At 39.9% G+C, this 16,175-nt stretch overlaps 1 protein-coding gene across 4 annotated transcripts in view; it reads right to left on the bottom strand.

Moving 5' to 3' along the window:
• Positions 1 to 16,175, bottom strand: part of LOC134474894 (zinc finger protein 709-like) — a 168,610-nt gene that overhangs the window by 54,496 nt on the left and 97,939 nt on the right. For 3 of the 4 annotated variants that reach the window (XM_063243935.1, XM_063243937.1, XM_063243936.1), the window contains 3 exons: positions 14,295 to 14,421; positions 14,035 to 14,095; positions 9,361 to 12,502 (listed from right to left, as the gene is read on the bottom strand). The exons of the other annotated variant lie outside the window; for it this stretch is intronic. In XM_063243935.1, the coding sequence (XP_063100005.1) occupies positions 11,347 to 12,502; positions 14,035 to 14,095; positions 14,295 to 14,421 (1,344 nt within the window). In that variant the 3' untranslated portion in view covers positions 9,361 to 11,346. Of the gene's footprint in view, positions 1 to 9,360; positions 12,503 to 14,034; positions 14,096 to 14,294; positions 14,422 to 16,175 lie in introns of those variants that run through there. 4 annotated transcript variants of the gene reach the window in all.

The following is a 16,175-nucleotide window of genomic DNA, read 5'->3' as shown; positions in this document are numbered from 1 at the left end:
GAGCTGTCAGTGATAGAATCATTGTAAATGAAATTTAAGGGTTTATTCTTGTTTCAGTTGATGAGTTTGGTATGATTTAGTGCATTCTCCATATTGTGAAACCTTCACCAGTGTCCTCTTCCAGAATATTTTCATCAACTCACTACACAAATATATTTTCTTTTATTTTCCTTCCTACTAGATCCTGGCCACCACTCATCCTGTGTCCTTGTAATTTACCTGTCCTACCTTTTCTACATCACTGCAGTTACGTTTCTCCTCTGCCTTACCCTGTTGCAAGTAACTGTTTAATCTCGTCTTATCTGAGAAGAGAAAATCCAGACATATTGCATTAATTTCTCATGCATGTATTCATGGACTCTTGGAAGGGCATAGAAAAAGAATTCAGGATTTTTTTTGTAATTCTTAGGATTTTTTGTTTTGTTAATTATGTTCCTGGCTTTATAGACACATACACATCAAAACTGCTCAGTGTTTAATTACATGTAGGTCATTTCATATCAATTTCATATGAAAGAGACTAACACACTTTCTTTTGTTACAGAGCAGCACCATGGGAGTGTCACATCCATATTTATTCTTTAGATATTTCCAATGATAAAGTTTTAATTTTAATTTCTGAGTGCTTAACTTGCAAAAAATCACAAAAGTATTGTAGTTGTAATACAACCATTAAAATGTGAGGCACTGTGTGTTCCAAAGCAAGTCTACAACCCAGTATAGAAAGTGCAGTGTCACAGGAAGCATGTCCATTGAATTCCCCTGTGGTTTATCTCCATGCAATGTCATGAATATGGCTGCCTATGTCCTCCTCTCTGGACAGAGTAAATTTGCATAAAGTCTGGCTCAGCATGTCATCACCTATAAGTTGTAGTTCTTACCCAGTAGTTCAGTCAAAGGACAAGACACATGAACACAGCCCAATTAAGAATGGGCTGTGTTCATAAGAAAAGAAACATAATGGTCAACGAGGCAAACAAGCTGGAGAAATGAGCACTGGGAAACAGCAGAGGCATCAAGTCCCAGGTAGTAAAAACCAGCCCAGAACTCGAATCCACCAGGCTCCTGGCCAGGCTGGGGTAGATGGTGGGAACCCAAGAGCTCTCCATGACTCCTCAGGGGCTGGGGTGGGTCTTCAATCACAGATCTTCTGTGTCATGGTGTAAACCCCTGCAGCCTTCACAGAGGCCAGCTGATTGGTTGCTCCAAGCTGTAAATATGTCCGGCTGAAGTTATTCCCCCAAGTCCTGGCCTGCACTTTGCTGCCACTGGGGGCTGGGCAGCAGGAGAGGTTAGATCACTGATTCAGCAGCCACTAGGTTTCCCACAAAGAAATAGCTGAGCACGTGGGTACCCCAGTATGAGCTAAAGTGTAGGTCCTGAATTCGATGGATGATAGAAAGTTTTCCCATGGTCTTTGAACCAAGTAGGCCTATAATGTGTCACAGGCTTGGGGAAAGGCATCGGTGACAGTGAGTGGTGAGTTCTATGTCCAAGCCTTGCCCTGCCCAATGGACTGCATGTGACAATGGCAATGTGAGGTAACCCATAGGTGATGGCCTTAGTAGGGATGGTATCAAATTACAGGCAGGTGTGGATGGGGACAGTGCCCAGGTGAAGAGAACCCCATGTGACCCTCTAGTGCCTCACCCTCAAGCATGCTAGAATCTCCACAATAAAGGACTATGTGTGTTATTTCATTTCCAATGGACATTTCAGAACCAGTGCCAAGAGAGGGACAATGCCAGGCCCAAGGCACAGGATATGGGCAGAGTGAAGAGGATGGGGGAGAAGTCCAAAAGAGAAAAACTTCCTAACACAGGACCGATTCCACTCCCAAAGGATTAGAAAAGCAGCCCTCAAGCTCCTGGGCCCTGAGCCTAAACATATGGGACTGATTTCAAGCAGCATCCCAGGGGATACACACATGCACACACAAACACACACACACACACACACACACACACACACACACACACACAGACACACACACACACAAATGAACACACAGTGATGCCATGGGCACCCACTGGATAGCACAGAGCAAAAATGATCTGATTCATTCAATCTACATGCCTCAAATCTCCCCTTATTCCTGGGCTGAACTAGGCTGGCACCAACACAGAACAGGACAATATGTCACTGGCCACCCAGAAGCTGGAAGGCTGGAGGAGAGGGACAAACCACTGCAGATTGTAGTGGAAGAGAAGACCCAGGGCTATATCCCAATAAACAAGGGCACACAGAGGTCAAGGTCACTACATGGGGGCATCTGAATAGCCTCAATGAGATGGAGCTGATGCCTGAACCTGAGACATGCAGCCCCTAATGCTGTACAGAGCAGAGTCTGTGTGGCAAAAGATAGAGAACCAACCATTTAGAGATTCAAAGTCAAAATTTTTTTTAGTCAAGAAAGAGATGAGAAGCGAGAGCAGAAGGCCTGGTGAGAATAAGGGAGGGGAGGAGTGGGCAAGGGACAGGGGTGGGGGTAGAACCTCACATCTGCTATAGTGCATCAGTGAACACTGAGGTATGTGTGGCTGCAAACTTAGGTACAACAGGTAAACTTCAGTTCTTTCAGGTTCTATGGGTTAGGAATTCAGGAGGTGCTGCTGGGGGATCCACCATAGTTTCTCCTGACCAGGCTGCAGGCTCAGTGGACACACCACTGTGGCAGAATCTGTTCTCACGCTCTCTCTCTTGCTAACAGGCAGGAACACAGTTATGATGGAGGTCTGATGTCTCCTCTGTCTGTTAACCTTTTTCTCTGCAAAGAGTCAGCCTCTCCTCAGAGAAAATGTAGAGATAGTCAGAGATTTAGAGAGGAAGACAGAATGAAACAGAGAGGAAGGAAGGAAGAACAGAGGAGGGAGAGAGCAGGAGGTTGGTCACAGTCATTTTATGGGTGAACCTTGATAGTCACATCCCATTACATCTGCCATGTTCTGTTATTAAGAACAAGTAAGGAATTGGGGAGAGAGCTCAAGATAGAGCACTTGCCTACCATGCGTGAGGACCTGGGCTCAATTTCAGCCTGGCTAATACAAACCAGAACAAAATTCACTACATGCGACCCATGCTCAAGAAATGGGCTACTCAGGATGTGGCCATCAGAAGGTGAGCTGTCAGCAGTTGAGCACCCTTGCCATGGGAGTGGTGACTCATACAGGTGTGAATGTAGGCACAGTGCTGGTAGATTTGGGGGTGCATCTGCATCCATAGTGCTTGCTTAGCCTGTCTGAAATCCTGACTTGAGGGCACAACACCAATACATAGAAGAAATTGAGATGCTTAGGGAACATAATGATGGATGATCTGATGAACTTCTGCCCCCTCATGATGCCACCAGGGAAACATGTCCAGGAGGTGATTGTAATTTCCACCACCATACAGTAGGAACCAGGCCTGTGTGCACTGTGTTCACCTCCCTTCCACCCTTTCATGGAAGTGACCTCTAATTCTGTATACTCTGTACACATGACACCAGCCCACAATGTTTAAAAGTGTCATCTCTCACCTCTGATGATGTCCCTAGGAAGCAGATGCCATAGTTCCGGGGAACACACTGGAAAGGAACTGAGAGGCATGGTGTCTTTTCTAAGTTGACAAGGGAAGTAGGAAGGAGGAGTTGGGTCTAAAACTAGGTCTGCTCAGACCGGGGACCTTGGCTTCATTGTGGTTTTTCCTTTCCCATGGGAAAGCTTTGCCTCTTGCCAAGGATCCATCACTTGGTTGGAGCTGTTGTCTTCACTCTGAAGGACAGTGGGCAGTCATTCCATGTGCTCATGGTATCCAGAGCAAGAATCTCTGGGTGATGCCAGATGACCCAGTTCCACACAGACATCTTGGCTGGAGCTGGTGGGTGCCTTAAATCATCAAGGTACTAGGCTCTGACCATGATGCAATGACCAGAGCAGATTCAAACACTGGCCCCTTGTGCTTATGAAGGCCACACAGTCACCTGGAGAGCTGACCGGGTACTAACCACATTACTGTGAGTGTCCCTAATTCTTGACCTCTGTACACATGGACATAAAATAGGGGTAGGGGACACCCATGAAGGCACACAGAATGGGGTGATGCATCCGTATATGAACTGAAGGTGGAGGAAAGGCATACAGGAAGCACTCCCACTGTCCACTCAGGTTTCAGATAGTTATAGAGCAGCACCCTGTTGAGCCCCCATGATTAAAGTAACAGTGCAGACTCCACTCTCTTTCTCACAGAGGCAATATGCCACAAGGGTGGTAAAGGGAGTTGCATTTCAGGCTTCCTGAAGAGTAGAGGACAGGTGGTCACAGCACTGTCCAGGAAACTCTGTCAGATAGTGAGGGCTGATTATGGTTAGCTCACAGGATACCCTGGGAGGACAGTTTGGGAGGGAAGCCAGACCTGTAGTGCTGCTTACACCTGTCCTCCTCAGGATCAGAATTTCTCTTCTTGGCTCCTGGCAGGTGCTGCTGAGAAAGGTGGGACAGCCAGCCCAACCTAATCTGATTGAGTTGGGCCAAGCCTAGCTCACTGAAAATGAGAACTACAGCGAGAAGGAATTGGCCTGGGTCTGTTGGTTTCTGAGGAGGACATGGGACACTATAGAGGGAGGAAGACTCTCAGACTTGGGGCCTCTTGCAACCCAGAGGCATGCAGAAGTGAGTGGGATGAGGCAGAATGGGAAGCTTTCCTGGGGTGCATTTGTGCACAGAGCTGTCCCTGACATGCCCTGGGAGGCCTTGGGGCTTGCAAGGAGCAAGGACAGTTGGGGATTCTTCTAAGGCAAGGCTGGTACCGGACTGAGCTCAAGGTCTACTTACAGATCTTGTGCCAGCCTCACCTCCAATGACCTCACCAGCTCATCAACCTGAAAATCAAGGTCAGATACCCAGTCTGGTGGGATTCCAAGGCAGGTCTGTCACTGGTTCCATGGCAGGTGTCCTCAGCTCCACTTAGGGCTCAGGTCTTGCAAAGTATAGGCCCTTCGTTTTCCCTTCAATTTACCTCTTCTATTTCTCTCAGTTTTCATTTCTACTCTTAAATCTAAGTTCTTTAAAACATTAAATTGTAAGATAATTTAATTTTAAGTTAAGATTTCATTAGTTTCCACATGTTCAGTTGAGTCATATGTAAGCCCATTGTCAGTTGGTATAATCTTCACATCTGTCTAGTTCCAGCTTTCTGCTCAATGTTGGACCCATCCATACCCCTGTTCTCTCCTGCTAGTCCCCACCCACCACTGACTTTTCGCTCACTGTGATTTACTACCCTGTGTTTTTCATATCAGTGCATCAGATTCTGTTTGGCCAAACATTCCTGGAGGAGACTGGATGCTATTGCTGTTTGACAGAAGAGAAAACCACAGATAGACAAAGTCTATAGGGAAAATGTAGAAATCATTGTGTATGTACTCATCTTTTCATGTCGGAAAATGTTTTCCATGATTTCAGTGATACAAAGGGAGCTACAAATGACTGATTCATTGCATTTGAAAAATAACAATAATGCAAAAATCACAACAGGAAACCTTTCTTTACAACAAATAGTCAGATAGATGGTTTTTATTACAAGTATGAAAGAGGTCTCATGATTCCATTTTGTGAGGGAAATGACAAATTCTTCTAACTCAAAGGGAATCACCAGACATGGCCAATAAGCACACAAAATGCTGAGTCTCCTAAACCTGATACATGCAGGCACACATCCCTGAAAATGGATTCTGAGTGTTCAAACACATAGGGTGTGAACTGCAGCAGAAAGCTTTAAAAATTTCCTTTAACTGGGGTGTGAGAAGACAAGGAAAGTTTTTTGGCAAAATACACCTCTAAATATGTATTTAAAGCATCAAAGAAACCATGAAGAACACAAAGATGAAGACAAACAGGAAGAGGAAGAAGAAGGAGGAGGAGGAAAAAGAAGAAGGAAAAGAAAGAAAAACAAAAAGTAATGACAATGTGTGGGGTTTTGTCTCCAAAGCCTCAGCCTCATTTAGAAAGGAAAGGATCAAAATTTGAAGAATGGAATTGTCACTGTGGAAAATGGACTTTGCCCCAAGGCACTGATGGTGTGTCTGGCCCGCTATGAATGTCCAATCCAAGGCAGAGCTTGGAGCCTGGTGGGGGCTGAGGCCAGGACCCAGGAGTTGAGGCCCCTGGGGCTGAGGTGGCAGAGTCTTTCCTGCACCCTGGTGGCTCTGCCTTATTGGGCCTGCAGGGCTGCAGCATGGATGCAGTGGTGGAAATGGGTGTAAGGCAGGAGGTGCTGGGCTCCTCTGCATGTTGCACACTCCCTGCTTGGCCTGAGGACAGGAAGACTCAAGACCTCCTTGCTGGAAAAAGAGACTCTGAAGAAGATTCTGGTTGTCCTCTACCAGACAGAGATGAACACAATGACTTCTCAGGTAGGGAGGGCAGGACACCCACCAGAGCAGGATCCGCATGGCTTCATGTGTTGGGGGTTTAGAAGTTAGTCATGAATGATGTGTTGCCTTTCTGAATAAAAAGACTCCTTGTTTTATATGTCTATAAAGTGAAGCTTGAATGTTCTTCTATATGCATATCCTACATTACATATAAAAGAGTATTAAGTCATCCATTTCTACTCACCTATTAAAGAAGATACCAACTATTTATTCTTAAGTGAATTGAACAGATGAGAAGTAATATTGAATGGAGCACTATAAATAATGCAGTGGAAAATAAAATGGAAAAACCCCAAAGGCATCCCTCCCAGGATGAGAGGTCTGCCATTGACCAGCTCCTCTCTCCTGTCCTCAACTGCTGTGCAGGTATTTGTCTCTTCACTGCTGGGTGGAGAGAGTGTCAGGACACAAGCTCTCTTCAATCTCAGGAAAGATCAGGGACGTGGCCTTCTTTCAGCATTTTTCAGTGGCTGTAATTTATAATTAACTCAGCAGCTGTGCTGTCGAACATTCATGGTTTCTAACTGTCCACACCTTAACTGATTAAGAAGAGAATATGGTGTCTATCAATTTCATTTTTATAATGACCCTTAGAAGTGGAATTTCCAGGTTAAATGTATATAAGATGAATTTGAGGGTAGCAGATATTTCACCTGAATCCTCAGCATAGAGTTAGAGCCTGGTAGAGGAAGACTGAGTCTGCTCAAATCTCTGTGGAGATCTGAAGTCAGAGAGATGGTCGAGGCAGAGGAGCAGGACACCATAGCACCTAGCAGGAACCATAGCTAAAAAAGGCCCAGTCCAGGCTGCCTCATTCATCAGTGAGTTCTAAGGGAGGCATCACACACTCCATACTGGACAGGAGAGAGCGGGAATGGTTTCAGAGCTCCTCCCTACATGCCTGAAGCTCCCTGTCTAACTCAGGGGAGCTCTGTATGAGGTCAGTCTGTTACAGAGCCCAACCTGACTGAATGTTTTCCACCCAGGTGCAGATCTGAACTGCCTTATGTGGATTCACCGTAGCTATGGAGAAGGACAGGTGTTTACAGGGAGCAGGTCAGGAGATGGGGACACTGAAGGCAGGTCACGGTATGAGCCTTAAATAAGAGACCAGGCCCTCACCAGGCCCAGGTTCTACCAGCAGTAACCACACCCTGCAAGAATGTGCATTAAATCTGAGTAACTGAAAGGAGTTACTTACAAAATTATATATTATAGAGATAGTTTGATGATAGAAAAGTAAATGGTAGCATCCGTAAATAAAATAAGATGTGACCTTTAATGGATATGTGGTGTCCATTGCTGTCCCCGAACCACATGCATCAGAAGGAAATAGTCTGATTAACAGAGCAATAAGGAGTACAGGCAATGGGTAAAAATCACAGCTGCTTAATAACAACAACAAAGCTGGCATACAAAAAGTGCACTGGTGAATTTTATCCAGTATATAATAAAGAATACTGATTGTTTTTCAATTCTTCAATCAAGTTGAAGGAAAACCCACCACCAACTTCTTTTAAGTGACAAAGTTAATGTTATCCTGAGAATGAAGCCAGACAATAATGTGTTAAAAATAACATAAATGAAAACACTCTGCTGGCTAATATTCCTACCAAACATACACAAAATTGTTCAGCTAAATGTTTGCAACATTAACTCACCAGCATATTCAAAATTAACCAACATGATCAATACTGGGCTCAATCTCAGTGGTGTAAGAATGGTCCCTCTCTCACAAACTATCTGTTTCCACTGGTTTTAACATGTTGTATCTTACTATATTTTACTATATGCGATAGTATAAAGAAAAATTTTTATAGGCAAGGAGATATTATAGAAACCATTGTTCGTTTTCTGTTAACTGAGTCTAAATACCCTGTAATTCTTTCATTCTGTTGAATGGCTTCACACTGTCTTGATATGCTTGATGCTATCGTATACAAAGTTATACTCAAATAATTCAAGGAATGAGGCACTTTGATGGTTACTATTATGTTAGATTTTCTGGGAGTGAAACACAATTATGCTTAAATTGTTCCATTCTGACCACTGTTGTTCTATTACAATGTCCTCTTTTATCTCAATCTCCAACTTTTTTTTAAATTAAACTATTTTATTTTTTTCAATTAAGGGAAAACTAAATTTAAAAATAGCGGGATATATTATAGTAATTATTTGTTTTCCTATTAACCTGATTTGAACCCCAGTATTGCTCTCCACATCTTGTTCTGATTTTACTATATTCTATTTTGTTTGATAGTATCAAGTTTGAGGGTATAGGCAACCACTTTGAAGGCAATAAGATTTATTATGATGCCCATTATAGTTTGACTATGATCTTTTTTGAAATATTGCAAGGTCTCCAGTGTAGGTTTTATTGGTCTTGTTCTGTACTGTTTTGATCAATTCTATTATACCTGATGATATAGGAACTCTTTTTAAAAATAGCAAGAGGCACAATGGTAACCATTTTTGATCATCTGATATTCTATTTTTGCATCATGTACTATGCCCATCCTTCTGTTCTAACTGACTGTTTTATTTAATCATGTTAGGATTTATTCTCTTCAAAAAATGTAATAAGAACTGTGGGAGTAAAAAAACTCAAAATGTGTAATTGTTATTGTAAAAAAAGAGAGGAAAAGAAGGTGGTCTAAGGGATATAACTGCATGCTTGAGTGTGTAGGATGGAAAACCATATTACTGAGCTTTTGTTGGATCACTGAACAGAACTTTCTGCAATCTCACTGTATGAATGTCCACTTTATATGCTTTAATTTTATAATTTGGACAACTGTTTCTAAGATGACAATATGTAACCTATTGACTAGTGATTTCTTACTGTATTTTTTCTTGAAATTCTGTATTACTTGTACCCTTTTATTGCTTTGTTTTTTATTTACTTTCTTTTTTCTCTTTAATTAAAAAATAATCAAACCTGGAATGGATATCTTTTATTCATTTATTTTTTTGGCTCTGGAAATCAAACTCATGACCTCACCCTTGCCAGGCAGGTGCTTAAGCCACTGAGCTAAATCCCCAGCACACCAATGGATATCTTTTACATCTTTCCATCTTCAGAGTAGTTGCCTCTGCTCTTGAACTTGATACCAACAAGCATACCAAATGTGAATAAAATCACTCAAGGCCAAATAACATTGAAACAATCCAGCTTCAAAGAAGATCAGTCATAGAAGACAATGTAAGTAATATAGGTATTCAGTTTTAGTTAATAGGAAATTAAGGATAATTACCATGGTATAACCTGATATTTTTGGGTTATCTCTCTGTGCCCTCAAATCTAATATGAGTAGACAGACCAGAACAAAATATAATTAAACTAAACAGAACAACAAGACTACTTTAGCTTTTAAGTCCTGATACACTTTTAACAATGTCCTCTGCCTTCTTTTATTAGGCAATTCCTCAGCTTTCTCCTTCTCAGGATACTATTATTCACTGTTCAGAGTGATATTAGTCTAGTCTCTTGTGTTCCATTTCAGCATACATAAAGATAAAGACAGCTACTATGAAGAGAATGAGAGACATTATGGTAGTCAATATCGACTTCCCCAAAATCAGTCTTGAATATTGAAAAAGCCTGCATCATCCTGTAATTATTTGATTAGTTCTATAATATTCAGTATATATTCATTGTGTGTGAGGATGGGAACAACTATTTGGAAGAAAAATAGAGACAGTAAGATAGACAGTGAACAATTCCAGTGGACTTGCTTTGAAATCTGTGTTTCCTTAACTTGTTTCCTTATGAACTGTTCTGCTCTGTTTCGCCATGTTTAATCTTACCCTCTTTAAGAAAAAAAATTGTGTAGGACAGATAGGCATATTAAAAACTTTTTGGTGGATCATTGAGGTGAACTGTTGATAGTGTCATTATTTGAATATCACTTTGTATGCTTTAAATTTGTAACTTGAACAACTACTTCTAAGATGACAATATGATACTAGTCAACTAGTGATTTCTTATTGTTTATTTTTCTGAAATTCTGTATTATTTCTACATTTTTTCTCTTTAAATAAACAACATTACAATTCACCAAAAAATATAAAATTTAAGTTTTAAAGACAAAATATTAAGTACATAGGCACTATCCATACTTGAAAGTGAAAAAGCCCATTTCAGTTTAGCATGTTTAATTACAAGATGCCATGTTGAAGCACAAAAACACTTTAAAAAATCTAGAGAGGTACAGTGATTAACTGAAAATCAAAAAACATATGCAATTGAGTAGAGATCCACCTCAGATTTGTCATTTCTGGAATATTTGTGAAGAAATATTGACATCAAACTTCTGTATTGATTATTTCTTCAGGTCTCCTTGGGATTTTTAAAGTAAACTGTCTGAACAGTGATGCTTTTTCTAAGTATTTAACAAGAAACATGGATTACCATATTTCTCACATTGTTAATCCCATAGCATCTCTGCCCAGTGAGCTCTTTCAGATATGTAACAATGATCAAGTATGCTGAGAGTATTCCCATAACACATAGGAATTATCTCTTGTGTGAGTTTTTTCATGTATTTCACTTACAATCTGGCTGCTGAAAATGTCTCCACTTGCTTACATAGCCAGTGGTTCTTCCCAGTGTGAATTCTTTCATGTGTTTTGCAATGACTATATGCAGTAAAAGCTTTGTCACATTGTTATGTACATAGGCTTTCTCACCAGTGTGAAGTCATTGATGTATTTTACAAAATCAATGTGTGGTGAAAGCTTTCTCACATTCTTCACATACACAGGGTTTTTCAATCATGTAAATTTTATAATGTATTGGACAATGAGCATTTCTCCTGAAACCTTTCCCACATTCCTTACATATGTAAGTTTTCTGCCCAGTGTGAAAATTTTCATGCATTATGCAATATGTACATGTGCTGAAACCATTCTCATGATGCCTATATACACTGGTTTTATATTGAATGTGAACTTTCATGTTTCTTACAATCTCCCTGTGTTTTAAAAGCTTTCCCATATTGCTTACATACATATGGTTTCTCTCCAGTGTGAATGCTTTCATGAACCTTACAATTTGCACTTGTGTTAAAAGCTTTCCCACATTGCTTACATACATATGGTTTCTCTCCAGTGTGAATTCTTTCATGTTCCTTACAATGTCCAGGTCTGGTAAAAGCTTTCCCACATTGCTTACATACATATGGTTTCTCTCCAGTGTGAATACTTTCATGTTCCTTACAATGTCCAGGTCTGGTAAAAGCTTTCCCACATTGCTTACATACATATGGTTTCTCTCCAGTGTGAATTCTTTCATGATTCTTACATTCTCCCTGTGTTCTAAAAGCTTTCCCACATTGCTTACATACATAGGGTTTCTCTCCAGTGTGAATTCTTTCATGAACCTTATAACTTGCATGTGTGTTAAAAGCTTTCCCACATTGCTTACATACATATGGTTTCTCTCCAGTGTGAATTCTTTCATGTTGCTTACAATGTTCAGATCTGGTGAATCTTTTTCCACATTGCTGACATATATATGGTTTCTCTCCAGTGTGAATTCTTTCATGTTCCTTACAATGTCCAAGTTGGGTGAAACCTTTTCCACATTGCTTACACACATAGGGTTTCTCTGCAGTGTGAACATTTTCATGTATTTGAAAATGAATTTTACTGCTAAAAGCTTTCACACATTTCTTACATATATGCGATTTCTGCCCAGTGTGAAGTTTTTCATGGATTACACAATAAGTACATGTGCTGAAAGCTTTCTCACAGTGCTTATATTTATAACGTTTTTCTCTGGAGTGAAGACTTTCATGTACTTGACAATATGTACGTGTTGTAAAAGCTTTCCCACACTCCTTACATATGTAGGGTCTCTCTCCTCTGTGAATTCTTTCATGTTTCTTACAAATTCCATTTGTGGTAAAACCTTTCCCGCATTGCTTGCATACATAGGGTTTCCCTCCACTGCAATATTTTTCATGGATCTGAACATTGTGGTGTGTTTCTGTTACTTTCACATTCACATTACCTTCTGCAATACAAAGGAATACTTCTTTACACTGATTCCAAGATGTATGTCCATAGGATTTCCCTAGCTTGTAATTTCTGTAAAGAAAAAATCACATATAGGATTTATAACCATATTACTAAGCTTTTCTTGGAGAGTTGAACAAAACTATTTGCAGTCTCACTGTTTGAATCCCCACTTCATATGTTTCACTTTTGTATTTCATAACTATTTCTACGAGCAGGATATGTAATCATCATCTTGTGATTTCTTACTGCTTATTTTCACTTTGAAAGCAGTATTATTTCTACTTATTTTGTCTTATTTAATCTTTCCTTATATTAAATTTAAAATAAGAAAAATACACAGTGAAATGGGTCTCCATTTAATGACTGCATTAATATAAAGTTCTGTTTTTAATGCCTGCTAAGAAATTCTGACCATGAAGCAACAGAATGGCCTTGTAAGATATGTTGAAAACAACCATTCCCAAAAGACTGGTACACATTTGGAAATCTTAAAAATTGGTACTTTGAAATGCAGAATCTTTAGCTTCATTTTGGGCATGGGTACATACATGTATCACACGCAGATTATTTTCATATGTTTTGCCATCACAATCTCCCTTCTGTCCTTAACCTGTTGTTCCCTTTTCGATATGGTCAGTCTTACTTTTCTCTGTCAACTCTGTTTCATTTCATTCCACATTTTGTATTTTGGTTTCTCATCTAAAAGAAACCCAGTGACCTTTTAAGTTTTATAGCTGAGCTATTTCACTGAATTGATGGGTGAAAGACCCATCTAATTCATATGGCAAATGACATTATATTATATATTTTTTGACATTATATAACACATATTTTTCTTTTCTGGGCTGGCAATGAACAACAGGTATTAGCATAAATCTATAGCTTTTTAAAAATCTATTTTAAGAGATTTTCACTGATCATTAAGCTGGGAAGTTTGAACTTGAATTTGCCATTCTGCAAAATCTGATTCCTAGTGTGCTGGGTTTACAAGAATGCACAATCACAGAGAGTCTATTAACATTTTCCTTCTCCACAAATCCAGTGATAGATAGATATGCTTCAAGGCCTGATCTGTTATAACTTGATCTGCTTTGTATATGAGTAAGCATGTATCAGTATTTTATGTGGATTTTGAGATTTTAAAAATATCCAGGACAAGTATGAGGGGATCAATTTCTAGAGACACCTGCATACAGATATTCAAAATGAGTGTACTAACATTCCACCAGCCTACTAAGAGTATTAATCAGAATTGCTGATTGTCTAGAGCATGGCTTGGAAACATGAGTACTCAGTTTTATTTCAAATTCTATTGCAATCTTAGCAATTGTTACATAATGAGTGTGTTGTATTCACATGTATATATGGATAGAAAAACTGAAGGCAGAATGTCATAACTCAAAGTGTATGCCTTTCGTACACATCTATATGCAATGTGATACATTTTCATGATTTAATTCCCTCGTATATACACTAGCTTATACATCTTTGGAGAATATTACTGACATTAAATTGAATGGTGCCTCATTTCTCTGGTGGTCATTTTTCTGCTGAGTCACTAATTACTCAGGAACATTCCTCTCCTTGTGAGTGTCAATTACCTTAAGTATCTCCAGTAAATTTTGCCTTCTTTTTCAGCTTCCTGGATATCCCCAAGTCCTCCTGAATTGTAGACATAGAAATACCAGGACTCAGTTGAGTAATACATACAAATTAATAGATTTTGTTTAGATTTACGATATAATGTGTCCAGGTCTGAGCTATTTTTAAAAATATTTTCATATTGTTTTTAACGAAACAGCACTAATGAGCAACAAACAATATTCTGACAGCATGAGTGCCAAAAAGTATTCATCCTTACCTATTGCAGCCATGTTCCTAAAGATTTCACCCATCACATTTCTGTAGAGGTTCTTTTGGGATGGACTCAGCAAAGTCCACTCATCATTGCTGAAGTTCACAACCACATCCTCAAAGGTCACCGCCTCCTAAAGGATCATACACATACTTCTCAAAGAAAGGTTGAGACCCCAGGTTTGGGGTATCTTAAATTCTCTCCTAGAAATCTGAATCAAAAGCAAAGTGTGGTGGCACATATTTATAATCGCAGCACTCAAAAGGTGGAGACAGGAAGGTATCAGTGAGGTCAGGGCAATTCTAGGCTCCATAGGGTGTTCAAATCCAGCTGATATACATACGAAAAGCTTGTCTCAATAAAACAAAACAAAACTAAACAAATAGGGGGCTGGGGATTTAGCTCAGCGGCATAAGCGCCTGCCTTGCAAGCAGGCAGTCGTGAGTTCGATCCCTGGTACCGATAAAAATGAAAAAGACAAAAAAAAAAAAAAAAAACTAAACAAATAAAGCCAAACAAAATAGCTCAATGAAGACTGATTTGTTCAAATTTAAATCCATGTCTTGGTCATTAATTTTGTATCTATACACATTTTTGAAGACAGCAAATTTGATGCTAGATTGCAACTCACTGCTAATGTAACAGCCAAATAGGAGCACTGATTCTTGTGACACATCATGGCAAGACTCCCTGTGCACTGCCTCTAAAACAGAGCTCACAGTGAGAAGCCTACAGCACCAGCAACCGCAAAGCACAGAGGCATATAAATATCTCATCAATTGACTGGGAAGCTAGGTAAGCACCTCCCCTCCCTGGTCAGCAGTGGTGGTTTGGCAGACTGCAGCCCTTCCAGGGGCAAACCAGCAGCAGCTCCTGTGATCCATGCCATGCTGGAATTTAGAACACTATGAGGCCAATTAAGCACCACTTCTCCCTGGTAAGCAGTGGCAGTCTGGCAGACTGCGGCCCTTCCAGGGGGAGAACCGGCAGCAGCTCCTGAGATCCGTGCTATGTTGGAACTTAGGAAGCTGTGAATCCAAACAAGCAGCCTGTCTCCCTACTAAGCAATAGTGAACCTACTGATTCACAGCCTAGAATCAAACATCCCACTTCCCTACCCCTCTTCTCCTGTCACCCCCCCCCCATTAGCAAATGGGAACCAGAAATCTGAGCGTTTCCTGGGAAGTAGATCATAGCAAGTAAGGGGGACTTCCTTCTACTATCTCTTTGAAGGGAAATGTTTTTATTATTGTTTCACTCTATTCTGATTAATGGTACTGCTCAATTCAATATTCTGTTTTGATGAGTTCTATATTGTTCTGTATTTCATCTCATTTTGATATATGTGATTAAAGAACAACTATTACAAAGATAACAAAATATACTGTGATACCTATTACTGTTATCCCAGTAACCTGTTGTGAAGTTGTGTACCAATTTCACTGTATGAACTTAGTTGGCCTTATGCTGCCTTGTTCTGTTGTATTTTACCAATTTCAAAATTAAATAAAAAATCTCATCAATCACTTTGATAGAGTACAAATGATGTCACTTCAAAACTCATTTAGGCCAATGAGTACTTTGTTCTTAATATACTTAAGCAGCATTTTGAAACATTAATTTGGATTCATAGAACAAAACATAAATAACATAAAATATAGTATATAAATAATAACTCAAGTGTTAGTGGAAAACAGCTGTATTTTAAAAATATGTATATACAATGAAACCAGGCCCAAGCTGTAAATTATACCTCACTGTCACCAAGTGATCACTTTCAATTCAAATATAAGAAATGTATCTTGGGATGCTGGTGAAGGATTTCTTCCTTGAATTTGGGGCTATCCTAAGTTACACAGCCATCTAAAATAGACAAACCCTGATTGA

Source organism: Cavia porcellus, unplaced genomic scaffold, assembly GCF_034190915.1.
Source record: "Cavia porcellus strain 051 isolate PalLab524CR breed Dunkin Hartley unplaced genomic scaffold, mCavPor4.1 scaffold_42, whole genome shotgun sequence".
NCBI classification, from domain to species: domain Eukaryota; kingdom Metazoa; phylum Chordata; class Mammalia; order Rodentia; family Caviidae; genus Cavia; species Cavia porcellus.
This window is presented reverse-complemented; position numbering and strand designations above follow the sequence as displayed.